Genomic DNA, 15,342 nt, shown 5'->3' on the forward strand with positions numbered 1-15,342 from the left:
GCTTGAAATGCAGGATGGGAGGCATCCTGTTCTTTTCAGGCAGATGAAAAGGCAGATGAAAAGAAGTTGAGAAAAAAAACATGAAATATCTTGGATTCATCATTTCTGCAAAGAAATAATAGTCAAAGTAAATGTAAGAATAACTGTCTTTCATGTTATTTTGTCTTTTGTTCATATCCTCCCAACTGTTTTTATTATTTTGTGGTTGTGCTAAATGTCAAGAGGATACCTTCTTTGTGTAAGACTGAGGCTTGTGGTGCCACGGCAGTGCAGAGGGGTTCTGCCCGGGACGAGGGGGACAAAAGCCTTCTATCTGGCTGAGGTATGTCAATATAGAGCACGTCGTACCATCCACTCCATAAAAAGCATAACAGGGGTCTGACTGCCAATGTGCACGCAGGAACTGTTATAGACAGAGGTTATAAAATAAGACAAAAACAAGATTATTAGTAGCTTATTCTATTAACTCGTCCAGATTAGGGCTGTTCGATTAATCGATTTTAAATCGTAATCGCGATTATGTAATTAGAACGATGTTAAAACGTGAAAATCGTAAAATCGATTTTTCCCTTTTTTTTTTTAATTTTTATTTATTTATTTTTATTTTTTTTTTACCTTGTCTGCACACATATTAATGATTGATACCATATTAATGATTGATGGAAATACCTCTCAATACCTGCGACAAGTGCCCCATCGGAGAGGCTCTTTAGTGTAGGAGGGGGCGTTGTAACATGCCACCGGGTAGACCGGCTCGTGTTCCTTGCAAAAAACTTGCAAATGTGAATAGCAAATGTAATGACTGACATTACACACCTCTACCTCCTTCATGGGTTGCATTATTATTTAGCATGCAAAGACCCAGTTTAGTTTAATTAGAAAATGTCTTGTTTTATTTAATTGGAAATATAACTTACTGTATGTTTGCAAGTGCTGATTTGCTGATTTTTTTTTCAGAGATAAAACTTTATATTTTGTTATATTTTTTAAAACTTTTTTTCAACTTATTTTACAGAGTTTTGCACTTTATTCATTCATTTTTGGTTTAATAAGAGCAAAGTTTGCACTTAAAGCCCAATGGGGCAAATGTTCAATAAAAAAACAGCATATTTGAAATCATTTCTTTGTCTTTTGTCAATTCACAAAATAATCGTAATCGAAAATCGGATTTTGAGAGAAAAAAATCGAGATTTTATTTTTGGGCAAAATCGAACAGCCCTAGTCCAGATTAATATAACTGCCATAAATTCAAAATGTTTTTCATTTCATGTCCAATTAAACTTACTCACATACCACAGCAAAGCAGTTAGATACATATACAAAGTATTAAGGATGATACCGCACAATTTGCATCATCTCACCTCCACTTTCTCCACACATGCTGGATATGCAGGATCTAGTGTCACTTCACACTTCTCATTGGGTCCTATGGGGGGAAAAGAGACTTTGAATGAGTTATTATTCTGAAATACCAACATCACTAACAAAAAAGAATTTGCCGACATTGTAAAATGTCCTCAGCTAGTGTCATGATATACAACCTCTTGACTGAAATACACTCGGTGAATGGCAGCCTTCAGCACAATGTCTGGTGCTGCCATTCCTGTTACTGGCACAAGAGTGGAGGCTGTGTTTTCTCAGAGGCCCCTTCCCGTAAGCTGCCCACCATCTTTAGCTAATGTCAATCAACTGGAATGAATACACGTGTGCACACACACCTGAGCCACCTGCCTGCTAGCAAACATTCCCGTTTACAATGCTATCCCTGGCCAAAATACACAGTCTTTGACTGTGTAAAACAACCTAATAAAAAGGGAGAGAGAAGAAATAAAAATGTAGAAGCAGGGCAGAGGTGTGAAGGCCTAAAAACAGTGATGTGTTGTAGGGGGAGAGGAGGTGGGGAGAAAAGAAAAAAGCTCCCCCCTGTGTAAACCCAATAGCATGAGTACACCAGCTGGTGAAAGGACTCCTGGGTAATTCAACTATATTTTATGGGTGTGAGGTAATGTGAGAGGAGGGTGATGGAGGCCACAGGCTGGTGACGGGGAAGTGTGTATTAGTGTGCATGTGGGTGGCATGCGCTGTATGTACATATGTGTGTGTGTGTGTTGTGCAAATCAACAAATGCGTGCACACATATGCATGTGACGGAGTCAGTGTAAGCCCAAACTTTATGGATTCCCTCTTCAAACAGAGAGGTGAGTGCACACCTACTCATCCCCACCACCCACACACACATACATTGGTACATAACACTCTTCGCATGCCAACCTGTGTACGTAACCCAACTCTCACCTGACACCTCGCAGGAGGGTCGCAGTGTATATGTAAACGTTTTTCCTCCCAGCAGCCAGTTGACTGGTGTTGGCTCGGAGGGACTTGTTAAACTCCTATTCAAGGACTTCATCCCTGACACCCAACTGCACCCACTGCCCTCCAACCCTCCCATTCACACCCCCTATTATCACAGCTTGTTAATCTCACTGTGATCTTAACCTCTACTAAATCTAGGAACTATGCATTTGGCTTAGACTTTTAAACATTGCAAGCAACCACGGAAGATTTCTACGACGGAGTATTAGGGCCAAACTAAGACAAAAAAAAATGAAATTACGAGAATAAAGTCATAATATAATGAGAATAAAGTCGTAATATTACGAGAATAAAGTCGTAATATTACGAGAATAAAGTCGTAATATTACGAGAATAAAGTCGTAATAGAATAAAGTCGTAATATTATGAGAATAAAGTCGTAATATTATGAGAATAAAGTCGTAATATTACGAGAATAAAGTCGTAATATTACGAGAATAAAGTCGTAAAATTACGAGAATAAAGTCATAATGTTGCGAGAATAAAGTCGTAATAGAATAAAGTCGTAATATTACGAGAATAAAGTTGTAATAGCCTATTACAAGAATAAAGTGGTAATTTATGAGAATAAAGTGGTAATTTACGAGAATAAAGTTGTAATATAACAAGAATAAAGTGGTCATTTATGAGAACTCTAACAGGAAGAGCAGTATTCTCCCTGTGTTAAAATGAGGAATATTGAGCATCTTGTTGTCTTATATTTATATATTATATTATATATCACGACTTTATTCTCGTAATATTACGACTTTATTCTCATATTATTATGACTTTATTCTGGTAATTCTACGACTTTATTCTCATATTATTATGACTTTATTTTCGTAATTTCCATTTTTTTTTTTTGTCTTAGTTTGGCCCTAATACTCCGTCGTAGATTTCACTAAAACACAAATGTTAAAGTATTTTTTGTTTGACAGTCATGTGCCACAACAAGTGGATGCTGTTTCTATGTGTTTGCCCACATAGGGATAGATGCGGAGTTTAGATAACCAGTCTACATATGCAGAAAGCTACACAGCCTGAAACTGGGTATAAAACAGTTTAAGACAATTTTGACCCTTTGAAAGTGATGAAAAGCATATGTCCCCTTTAAGAAACTCAAAAGACCTGGATTAACAAGAGGGGGAAGCAAAGAAGAGCAGACAAACGACCATATCTACACAACGGGACAAAAAATACAAAAAGGTGTCAAAACAAGGTAAAGACATGGGTAAACGAGATGTATGTGGTAATAATCACAGAAACCAGCCATGATAAGAATCTGGACCTTACCTGAGTGTGATCTATTGTCCTCATGTGGTGTCTGTATTTGAGCCTGATTGTGATGAAGATGACTGAGCTGATCAAGCCTCTGGGACACTCTCTGCAGCTCGGTCTTTAGCAAATGGGCCAAACCTTGCTGATCCTGTTTAAAGCTGGAAAACAAACAGAAATGCAGGCATAGTATATGCTCAAATACAATATATTACTTTGTTGCAAGCATAGAAAGCCATAGAAATCAGATAACTGTATTTAAATATGGAGATATTCGTATGGTAGTGAACGAATACCTCTGCAGTAGTAAGCTGAGATCGTTTCTGTTCATCTGGGTGTCTTCTTTGTCTCTGCTCAGACTTTGCACCTGAGTATTCAATGCCTCCAAGCGAAGCGCCAGCCGATGTAAACCAAGCCCATGCTGACCTACAAATGATGTAAAGTACAGACATTTCTTCTATTTCATACCTTTCACCTTAATTTGGCTGTCATTCTGATGTCTGTTCCCATTATTCATAGGGGTTGCAGCTAAAAATGTCTACAACAAAGGCAATATTGTACTTTTCTTTTCTTAAAGGAGCTTGAGGCAAGAATAAGAAATGAGACTCATTAGCGCCACGACGACCATCGGGGTTACTGCAGCCAACACCGAAGCCGGCACGGGAGAATGCGCATGCAGCGTCATTTGACGTCACATCCGAAGGACAGCGCGGGAAATTCGGGCCCGGAATTGCAGCGCATTTTGCAGCACACAGCCTGTTCAAGGCAACGGAGAGATACGCTAGAGGGCTCATTCTTTTTGGTTTGGAACGCTTCATCTGACATTATTACTAGAAAACTTAAAACGTATACGCATTTTTTTCATAAATCCTGCCTCAATCCTGCCTCATGCTCCTTTAAACAGGAGTATTTGTTGTTGTTTTTTGCAGCAGTGAATAAAATGCATCTGCTTCATTGATAGCCTTGATTAAATTGTAATTTTTAATATAGTACTGATTATTTAATGGAGTGGACGCACACACACATAAATATACAAGAATATTACAGATATACTGTATGTTTGTGTGAATGTTTCCATGCCCATGCTTACAAGTTCAGCTCCAAACACAGATAACAAATGTTCTAGAGAAGCCACCTCATATCACCACACTGCATAATTAATTTCTATTCCCAAATCAGTGAAGTTATTTTCAGACAATATTATAATATTTATATTGATATAAGTCAATTGTTTTGTATCTAACAACAAAGGGTTTCCTTCCATTTTGAATTATTATTACTTTTGGCTTTATTTATAGTATGAGAGCTGTTGAAAACATCAGAAGAAAGTAAATGAAGCATAACTTGAAGGAATGGACAGATTAGTTCATTATTGTTCAGAGCTATGTTGTGTTGGAAAATCTCCTAGACAATACTGGTAAAATATTAAATGCTCTGTATGACATGCACCAGAATTTGCACTTATCAAGATCACAAACTCAGTGAGACAGCTCATGCCAAACATGACTGTAAAAACTGTTAATTTGAAACAGCAGGATGAAGGATGTCTTGGCTTAAACATCTGCATGAAGAAATGTGGACTGTCAAGAAGTCTAGTGCCGTGAATGAGAAATAGTGGAATGAGAAATAAGGTGCTATATTGATGAACTGAGGGAAAATTGCCTGGAAAGACAAGAGACGGTATTATAATAAAGAGGTCACTGGGAATAGCGCTTGAACCTGAGATACACAGTGCAGTCCAGGAGAAACATGATGTCATTTCTTCTCTTTCTTTGCTCAGCCGATCATGGACATCATCTTGCTTACATGAGCCCCTTGAGCCTAGTGTCCAACACATATTCATGTGAGATAAGACATATGATGAAGTAGCATATGACATGTGCGATAACTACATGATTACTTATTTCAAAATAGTTTGGCTTGTGTATCTATAATCTATAAAATTCAGTCTCTCCACATATGCAGGTACACGTGAGCACCTTTTACTGGGGAATCTTGGGCATTTTGCCGTAGTTTTTCATGTAAAAAACAGATTAAAAGTTCAAAAAAGCAATCTTGCAATATAAAATGATTTTATTGAATAATAGAAATGTTCTCAGCATTAAAGTAATCATATTTAACTGAACAAGAAGGCACCCTCATAATCCAGAGGTGGTCATGATGTCCCACAGGGTTCTGTACTTGGGCCAGTGTGTTTGACTCCTGTGTTCATTTTGCAGCACAGCACACATTTTCACTAATATGCAGAGGATACTAAGCGAGACCTATATTCTTGAAGCCAGACAATACCAAAAAGATAGCTGGATTACAAAAAAGCTTTAATGATATAAAGACTTGAATGGCTACTAATTTCCTGCAACTAAACTGATTGGACTGATATTGTTGTCTATAAACCTGAACACTTCAGAGATAGACTGTCTAGTCATTTTAGAAACTCCAGGAGACAGGAGCTTTTGAATCTAGCACAACAGTGAGGAATCTTGAATGGGAGCTTCACTGAGCTCTTCCCACACTCTGCTCTCCTTCTTTTACTACATTAATGTTTTCATTATCACGATTACCCAGTACTCTAGTTGTAAAAAAAATCAGGGGGGATGGTGGATTTTATCATATGGTGACGGATAATTTGTGCTGATTACAAATAATATAATATATTACAAATAATAGCACTGACCAAAACACCTGCAGAAATACTGCAGGAATGACATAGCAGCAGTTAAATGCAGCCTTCTGTAAGCTTTAAATATCCACTGGGCTTACATCAAATACATCAAAACACAACAATAAAAACAGTTTTCTGAACTTATCAATATGACTCTGTCCTTCACAGGATAAGTAAAATGGATCACTGCAAAAACTCAAAATCTTAACAAGAATATTTGTCTTATTTCTAGTTAAAATGTCTAATTTTATTTAAAAAAATCTCATTACACTTAAAACAAGACTCATCACTGGAAAAAACAACAATTTTCACCTGTTTCAAGTAGATTTTCACTTGAAATAAGTCGAAAAATCTGCCAGTGGAACAAGATTTTTTTGCTTGTAATAAGAAGATCCCACTGGTAGATTTTCCTACTTATTTCAAGTGAAAATTTACTTTTATTTTTCTGGTGATGACTCTAAATGTTGAAATAGCAGTAATACCACATTCATTGATGAAATGACAAGGGGGATGGCAGTTTTACAGGGGGGATGATTTTGACTGTTTTTATTTCCCCCTTCAACTCCAGTACTGCGATTACCACTGCCCTCTCCGGTGTCATAGGCAGATATCATCAGACGAATCTTTCTATATTTATTGGTCTGTCTTTCCAGTCATCTCATAACACGAACTAGTCAAATATTTTTTGCCTTGTTAATTGGGTGTTTTTCTTCCCCACTGTAGCCTCGGGCTTGCTTAGGATGGTGAATGCACAATCTGCTGGGTTCCTTACACAGGCTGTTTTTATGAATTGGCATTCCATCAGTTTTGAATCTGGACACTATTGGATTGAACTGGATTAAATGTATTACACCGAATTGGAATTAACTGAAATATATTTGGACTGAATTTCAATGTCCTTGATTGCAATGCATTGAACATGTTTACCTTCGTTGTAAAGTGCCTTGAGATTATGTTTGTTGTGACTTAAACAAATAAAGTGAATTGAATTTATCCGTCACAGAGAAAATCTTTCTACTGATGAACACAAGATGTGATCTGCAACTTTAAATAATGTTTTAGCATTTTCTTACAAACAGAGAAAGATGAATAGTCCTGTCGGGGACTGAGACCTTTTCTTCCAAAACTGACTGAAAACTGAGTAAGTGTCGATAAAGTTGAGCTGATTTGTGTGCACTTACCACCGGCTTCTCCCATGTCACATAAAGTATTTCCCGACCAAAGTATTTCTGGGTGGCTGTTTGTACACAACTTGTGGTGGGTCCCTCAAAGCACAAAGCAGTTGTGGCTGAGATGCGCCGGTGGGTTACATTGTCTGCTATAAAACAATTTTCAGGAACTTGAGCGGTTTAGGAATGGGATGTTTGGATCAAATATCATCTCCTGTGGTGACATTCTTACTCGTTAGTCGTCCCACGCATTTGAAGCCTCTCACAAAAGTTCTGGATTTGCTCTCTTTTAGGTCATATACGTGTATTTGATTGTAATGCTTCCTGAGAATGATGGTTTTAAACCTATCCAGTTTGATATAATGGATTAGATTTGATTTGATTTTATAAATAAACCCAAATCAATAAACACAAGCAACATAGATCACTATTTGTTTTAGATAGATTTGTTTTAGGCATATTTATTTAGGTGCTAATTAACAATTATTAAATCAAGACCTTCAACAAAAGTAAGCAACAGACTATCAAGTGTCAATGACAGGCCCCCTGAACTTGAACTGCAACTGGCTGCAACTGTTTTCAGTGGGGAAAGCAACAAAATATGTGATTTTTTTTTTTTCCAGGTCACACAAAAAAACATTGCTTTAAAAAAAAGAAAAAGAAAAACATCCAGAGCAGACTGTTGACAGCATTTGTCCTTCCATATAAACCAGAAGGAACTCTTGAGCCCAAATAACCGTCCCCACTCCCTCTTAAATATCCTCCTTTGAAAAACAGTTTATCCAGACAAAAGGACTTTGGTTAAACTCGGCCACAAATCCATAACTGTCAGACACATGAGGATACACGAGGATGAGGACCCACCACAAAGTGTGTACAAATCTTCATCCATTGGGTCTTAATCCTTAACCACACTACATTTCTGTTCCATTTCTTGAATTGCATGAGTGGTTCAATTTTTTTCGCTTCATTTAGAATATGTAAACTGTTTCATACATTAAAAAGACTATAATAGCAAATACGGATCAATTGCTAAACTGAACCATGTGTGCCTGCGGGTGTGTCTGTGTTACCGTGTTCCTCGGGTGATCTCCCAGCTACTTCATCACCGGTCATCTCAAGCGGCACCCAAAGGCTCTGGAGCAGCAGGGTGACCAGAGACATGCACAGACAGATCACCAGGCAGCCACTAGAGGGCACAACACACAGAGAAATCCTCTTATTCACTGGCAACAAATTCAAGTATATAATGTAGATTTATTTTTTTATAAAGTGGGGTTTTTTTCAATTTCAGGAAATAGAAATATAATTTTTTGTACTTCTTTTTAATGACATACAAATTTAAAACAGTTAAAAATACATTTAATTCAATTTTTGTTCTGTAATTTATATTTTTAAACAAGTTTTGATAGAAAAGGTGACTTTTTAAGAATTCATGTGAATCCAAAGAAATTAAATGTGACTCTATAGACCAGGTCTGGTTGTAGACTGGGTTGCAGGTATGAACTTGAACTCACTATTCTTGCAGTACTTTTGCAGGTACTTGTTGGGAAAAAAGAAAAATTAAAGGTAGAGTAAGTAATGTTATGCTTTACTTTCTCAACTAACTTGTACTTCTCAAATGTCTTAAAACGTTGATGAAAGGAAGACTATATATCTTATTAAAACATTTAGAAAATATCTTAATTAATCCTTGTCTTCTCACTGCTATTATGAACTTTAGTTTTGACTGGGGCAGGAGAGTCATTATCTCTCTTTCAACAGCCCAGTAAACCCATTAAATCCCACCAAAATAAAGAATAAAGAACCAAAGCCAATGAGGGACTCCAGACCCTGCAGTTACTTAGACAGTAACACCAAAAACAGTGTGAAATCCCACAACCCCTTTCTTATGTTTACTGCCTGGTAGAGAAATGTAAAGCTTCTTGTCTCCATTTTTGTCACTTGATGACAACAAAGTTAACCAAAGTTAACAACAAGGGCAGTGGTGGCAGTGGTGGCAGTGGTGGCAGTGGTGGCAGTCAGTGGCGAAACTACCATATATGCGGACAATGCGACTGCATAGGGGCCCACACGTGTCCAGGGCCTGCACGCGCAGGACCTGGGGACGTGCGGGCCCTGGACTTTTTTTTTTTTTTTTTGAGGTGTGTGTGTTTACATCAATGTTATGGGCTGGTTATAAAGATATATCTAGTTTAAATAAAACATTTAATTTATAGATGATCTCGGATGATGCCGGTGTAGTGCGCATGTGTAACCCATATTTGCGAAGAGGAAGAGTTGGCGAGTGAGGAGAGGAAAGGAGTGAAGGCTGATTTATGGTTCCGCGTTACACCAACGCAGATCTTACGGCGTAGGGTACGCGGCGACGCGCACCGTACGGCGTGCGTCGCCGTGTACCCTACGCCGTACCCTACGGCGTCGATTTATCGCACACGGGCGCACTGTGTGCATTATGCTGTTGGTTATATGTGCTTTTTGTTGTGTTTATGCGCTATGATTGTTTTTATGTGGTGTTCTGCCGTGGTGGAGGCGGCAGTGGTGGCAGAGGTGGCAGTGGTGGCAGTGGTGGTGGCAGTGGTGGCAGTGGTGGTAGTGGTGGTAGTGGTGGCGGCGGCAGTGGTGGTGGCGGCAGTGGTGGCAGTGGTGGTGGCAGCAGTGGTGGCAGTGGCGGTAGTGGTGGCAGTGGTGGCAGTAGTGGTAGTGGTGGTGGCAGCAGTGGTGGCAGACAGTGGCGGTAGTGGTGGCAGTGGTGGCAGTAGTGGTAGTGGTGGCGGCGGCAGTGGTGGCAATGGTGGCAGTGGTGGCAGTGGTGGCAGTGGTGGCAGTGACGGAAGTGGTGGCAGTGGTGGCAGTGGTGGCAGTGGTGGCAGTGGTGGCAGTGGTGGCAGTGGTGGTAGTGGTGGCAGTGGTGGCAGTGACGGAAGTGGTGGCAGTGGTGGCAGTGGTGGCAGTGGTGGTAGTGGTGGCAGTGGTGGTAGTGGTGGCAGTGGTGGCAGTGACGGAAGTGGTGGCAGTGGTGGCAGTGGTGGCAGTGGTGGTAGTGGTGGCAGTGGTGGCAGTGGTGGCAGTGGTGGCGGCAGTAGTGGTGGCAGTGGTGGCAGTGGTGGCAGTGGTGGCAGTGGTGGCAGTGGTGGCGGCAGTAGTGGTGGTAGTGGTGGCAGTGGTGGCAGTGGTGGCAGTGGTGGCAGTTGTGGCAGTGGTGGCAGTGGTGGCAGTGGTGGCAGTGGTGGCAGTGGTGGCAGTGGTGGCAGTGGTGGCAGTGGTGGCCGTGGTGGCAGTGGTGGCAGTGGTGGCAGTGGTGGCAGTGGTGGCCGTGGTGGCAGTGGTGGCAGTGGTGGCGGCAGTAGTGGTGGCAGTGGTGGCAGTGGTGGCAGTGGTGGCGACGGCAGTGGTGGCAGTGGTGGCAGTGGTGGCAGTGGTGGCAGTGGTGGCGGCAGTAGTGGTGGCGGCAGTAGTGGTGGCAGTGGTGGCGGCAGTAGTGGTGGCAGTGGTGGCAGTGGTGGCAGTGGTGGCAGTGGTTGAAGTGGTGGCAGTGTTGGCAGTGGTGGAAGTGGTGCCAGTGGTGGCAGTGGTGGGCAGGGGAGAGGGGCCTGTGCCTAGAGGCAGCATCAGTGCGTCTGTGGGGTGCTCTGGCTGGCGGGGGTCTGGCACATCCCTCTCCCCGGCAACCTTCCTTACCCTCACCTTGAGTGCCAGTCTGCAGCTGCAGCTGGGGGTTTGGGCTCTGCCTGACTAGGATTGTTTATATCGTTATTATTGGCGCTATGGTTGCTGTTGTTGTAGATGTCTTTTCTGTCACTATTATTATTACTATAAGAGTGTAACAGGTATGTGTACCTCTCCATCTCAGTGTATATATTGTATGTACAAGTATTTATTTGGATGTATGTTCGTACATCTATGCATGCAACATAGGCATTCAAAAATACTTACAGACCTTATAGACCTCCATGCATCACACACACACACACACACGCACACACACACACGCACGCACGCACGCACGCACGCACGCACACACGCACGCACGCACGCACGCACGCATGCACGCATGCACACACACACCCTTTTCTATGCGTCCTTTTTCTTTTTGTTTGGCGGCAGTGGTGGCAGTGGCGGCAGTGGCGGCAGTGGTGGCAGTGGTGGCAGTGGTGGCGGTGGTGGCAGTGGTGGCAGTGGTGGCAGTGGTGGCGGTGGTGGCAGTGGTGGCAGTGGTGGCAGTGGTGGCAGTGGCGACAGTGGCGGCGGTGGTGGCAGTGGTGGCAGTGGTGGCAGTGGTGGCAGTGGCGACGGTGGCGGCGGTGGTGGCGGTGGTGGCAGTGGTGGCAGTGGTGGCAGTGGTGGCAGTGGTGGCAGTGGTGGCAGTGGTGGCAGTGGTGGCAGTGGTGGCAGCGACGGCAGTGGTGGCAGTGGCGGCAGTGGTGGCAGTGGTGGCAGTGGTGGCAGTGGTGGCAGTGGTGGCAACGGCAGTGGTGGCAGTGGTGGCAGTGGTGGCAGTGGTGGCAACGGCAGTGGTGGCAGTGGCGGCAGTGGTGGCAGTGGTGGCAGTGGTGGCAGTGGTGGCGGCGGTGGGCAGGGGAGAGTGGCCTGTGCCTAGAGGAAGCATCAGTGCGTCTGTGGGGTGCTCTGGCTGGCGGGGGTCTGGCACATCCCTCTCCCCGGCAACCTTCCTTACCCTCACCTTGAGTCCCAGTCTGCAGCTGCAGCTGGGGGTGGTTTTGGGCCCTGCCTGACTAGGATTGTTTATATCGTTATTATTGGCGCTATGGTTGCTGTTGTTGTAGATGTCTTTTCTGTCACTATTATTATTACTATAAGAGTGTAATTACAGGTATGTGTACCTCTCCATCTCAGTGTATAAATTGTATGTACAAGTATATATTTGGATGTAAGTTCGTACATCTATGCATGCAACACAGACATTCAAAAATACTTACAGGACTTATAGACCTCCATGCATCACACACACACACACACACACACACACACACACACACACACACACACACACACACACACACACACACACACACACACACACACACACACACACGCACGCATGCACGCATGCACACACACACTCTTTTCTATGCGTCCTTTTTCTTTTTATGTTTGTCTTATGTCTGTCGTTTTTACTGCAATACCTTTCACCACCTGAAGACACATCACACAAACATTTCAGCAATCAGCACACTACACAGACATTGCACCCATCACTGTCTTGTCTTTCTATTAGTATTCTCCTTTCATGTTTCACATTGATGATTTTAGTACTCTCTGTCAGAATATGGAGTTCAAATGTTAATAAAATATGTGAGATCAGACTGTTGAGGGAGGACTGGTGACACACTGCCACAAACATATACACACCCTAAGAAAACTAACATCTGCTGCAAGATTAAAATTCACATATATGTCTTGGATAAAGGTTTTTACCAAATCATGGTACTAACCACTAATATATATGTAGTTGTAAATAACCTTATTTGAATGATGGGTTATATTTTGGATTTGTATGTGATTTCTTCCAAAGGTAAAGATGGCAAGTTCTAAATGTTCAGCTCAAGGTTTAAATCTCTGTTCATTTCTCAAATGTCAGCTAGTGTCCAGCTCTTAGAGACCCCTGCGTTCAAGAGCTCCAATTTACCATAGGAATCTACAGTACATGCACTCTCTTGGTGCCCACAGAGGTCCAGATTTAGACCCAGAATAAAATATTTCAGCTGCATCAATCAGCTGCTGAGGACATGTACAGGAAGGAAAATGCACATAGATGTGCCATGACAGAGCATGATAAGAGATTTCTTGGTGATAGACGGCCCACTGTTAGATGTCACATGTTGAGGAGACGCTGTAGCGCATGAAAAGAAAACACTTTTAGTTATGCTCAATGCTTCGTCAACAAGTCAGTCCATTGTGAAAATGCAATGACGTGCTTCAGTTAGTTTTATCCACAACCCCAAATCAGAAAATATGTTGCAAATGCAGATACAAATAAAGGCAGTGATTCTTACATTTTTATGACTTTTATTTCTTTGCAGACAGCATAAATCCAAAGATATTTCTTGTTTTTTCCCCTCATTTAATATGCATCCACTTTTGCATTTCATCCCTGCAACCCATTCCATTGTCCAACAGTTGTGGCAGTAAAGCTTTTCCATGTTATTATGTTGCCATTCCCTCTTACAATACTTAAGTCCTTCTGAAGATACCAAGCAATTACACATTTCAGTTACTTAATTCCACTCTTCCTGAAACTCATGTACAACAGCTTGACACTCTCACATCCTTCAATCCAGAATCCTTGTGTGTGTGTGTGTTAACAAACTTGGCAATAAACCCCTTTTCTGATCCTGCACACATTCACTGTTAGGGACACTCCAGGCAGGCCAGTCCGGTCACCATACCCTCTTCTTTCTCAGCCAGACTTTTATAATATGAGCTGAATGTGGTCTTGTATTGTTTAGTTGAAAACAAATACATGGATATCGCAGGAAACTATGATGTCCTAAAGACAGCAAACTGTATGTTACGCTAAAATGTCAGAGTAATTTTCTGCATCAATGCTGCCACTATTATCGTAGTTCTAACTTATTTAGAAATGTCTTTCAGGCATAAAATCAAAAACATGTTCTTACTGTGTTTCAATAAATAAAAGTCTAAGCACTTTAAAGAACTGCTGCATATTTATTATAATCATAATTTTTACTTGCACCATTTTCTGACTTATGGTGGAACACGTTGAATACTTCCTGCTTTCTGATTAGCCGCTGAATGAAAAATGCTAAACCTTACCTGCGAGGCCGCACTGCAACACGCATGGTGTTCTGTTCACAGCTTACAAGATCTCACTGTCAGAAACAATGATATTAAAAATGTAAATAAATCCATCACAAAGAGCATCATTTGCCTGGAGTAGAGTGCAAATATGATGCACTTTTGTTGCAGTAATGTTTCCCCTATCTTGGTTTAAGCACCAAGGAGACATTATTGTGATTATCTTTTTCATATTGCACATCAATAGTCACACGTGAATTGTATTCAAATAGATGACAATATTAAACTACTGCCAGCTCGACTGGCCTTGAAAGCCTTTTCAGCCTGTGGTCTGTTTGTCTTTGGGTTTGAACATGTTGATTAAGCTAAAAAGAAAAAAAAAAAAAAACAAGACAACTGCTGTCACCAGTCTGCTGCTCTGTCAGCGTGAGGCAGAAACAGAAATAGCTCAACAGTTCCCCATGCACAACAAGCCAGCCAGTGAGCAGACAGCCACACAGACACATACACACATATGCACACATCCTCACCTCTTTGGGTCTCCGTCCCAACCCACTGCCAAACATCGGGCTCTTTTTGCAAAACAAATGTGAAAAAAAAAAGAAACAAAGTCTTGGAAGTATGTTGCTTCACTTTTTTCCCCCGTTTTTCTCTGCTTCTCTGGCCCTGCCTTTTCTGTAACTCGGCGCCTATGGGAAGGCATCCTCTGGTTGTCAAGGTAACCTGACTCCCCCTTTAAAAAAGACAATGGCCGGAGTGCTGCTCAGGCCTTTCACGGATACAATGGAGCCCACGCTATTGCATGACAGCTTCTTTCAAACTCACTGGCGAGACTCAAGCCTCAGTCCTGAATTGATGCCCAGATAGGGCGCTCATTTAAAAGTCTTGAATTGTTTAAATCTTTGGCACTTGATGGCATAATAGACATTGATGTAAGAAAAATGGGAAAAATAAACATAAACCATAGAAAATCTCCAAAGGAAAGAACATTAATAAAAGTTGAAGACAAAGGTGTAATTCTGACACAGCCTTGTGTGTTGGAATTACTTGACAAACAATTCAAATTGAAATGCACCCATTTATTCCTCAGTATAGTCAGTT

At 41.6% G+C, this 15,342-nt stretch overlaps 1 protein-coding gene across 1 annotated transcript in view; it reads right to left on the reverse strand.

Annotated features, from left to right (window-relative positions):
* LOC133419303 (alpha-1,6-mannosylglycoprotein 6-beta-N-acetylglucosaminyltransferase B-like) overlaps positions 1-14,285 on the reverse strand; it is a 30,249-nt gene extending 15,964 nt beyond the window's left edge. The window contains exons 1-6 of the mRNA XM_061708391.1: positions 14,260-14,285; positions 8,535-8,650; positions 3,927-4,056; positions 3,649-3,791; positions 1,362-1,426; positions 230-403 (exon numbers count right to left, since the gene is read on the reverse strand). Of these exons, the coding sequence (XP_061564375.1) occupies positions 230-403; positions 1,362-1,426; positions 3,649-3,791; positions 3,927-4,056; positions 8,535-8,650; positions 14,260-14,285 (654 nt within the window). The remainder of the gene's footprint in view (positions 1-229; positions 404-1,361; positions 1,427-3,648; positions 3,792-3,926; positions 4,057-8,534; positions 8,651-14,259) is intronic.
* Between the last annotated feature and the right edge of the window lie 1,057 nt (positions 14,286-15,342).

This window comes from Cololabis saira, chromosome 19, assembly GCF_033807715.1.
Source record: "Cololabis saira isolate AMF1-May2022 chromosome 19, fColSai1.1, whole genome shotgun sequence".
NCBI lineage: Eukaryota > Metazoa > Chordata > Actinopteri > Beloniformes > Belonidae > Cololabis > Cololabis saira.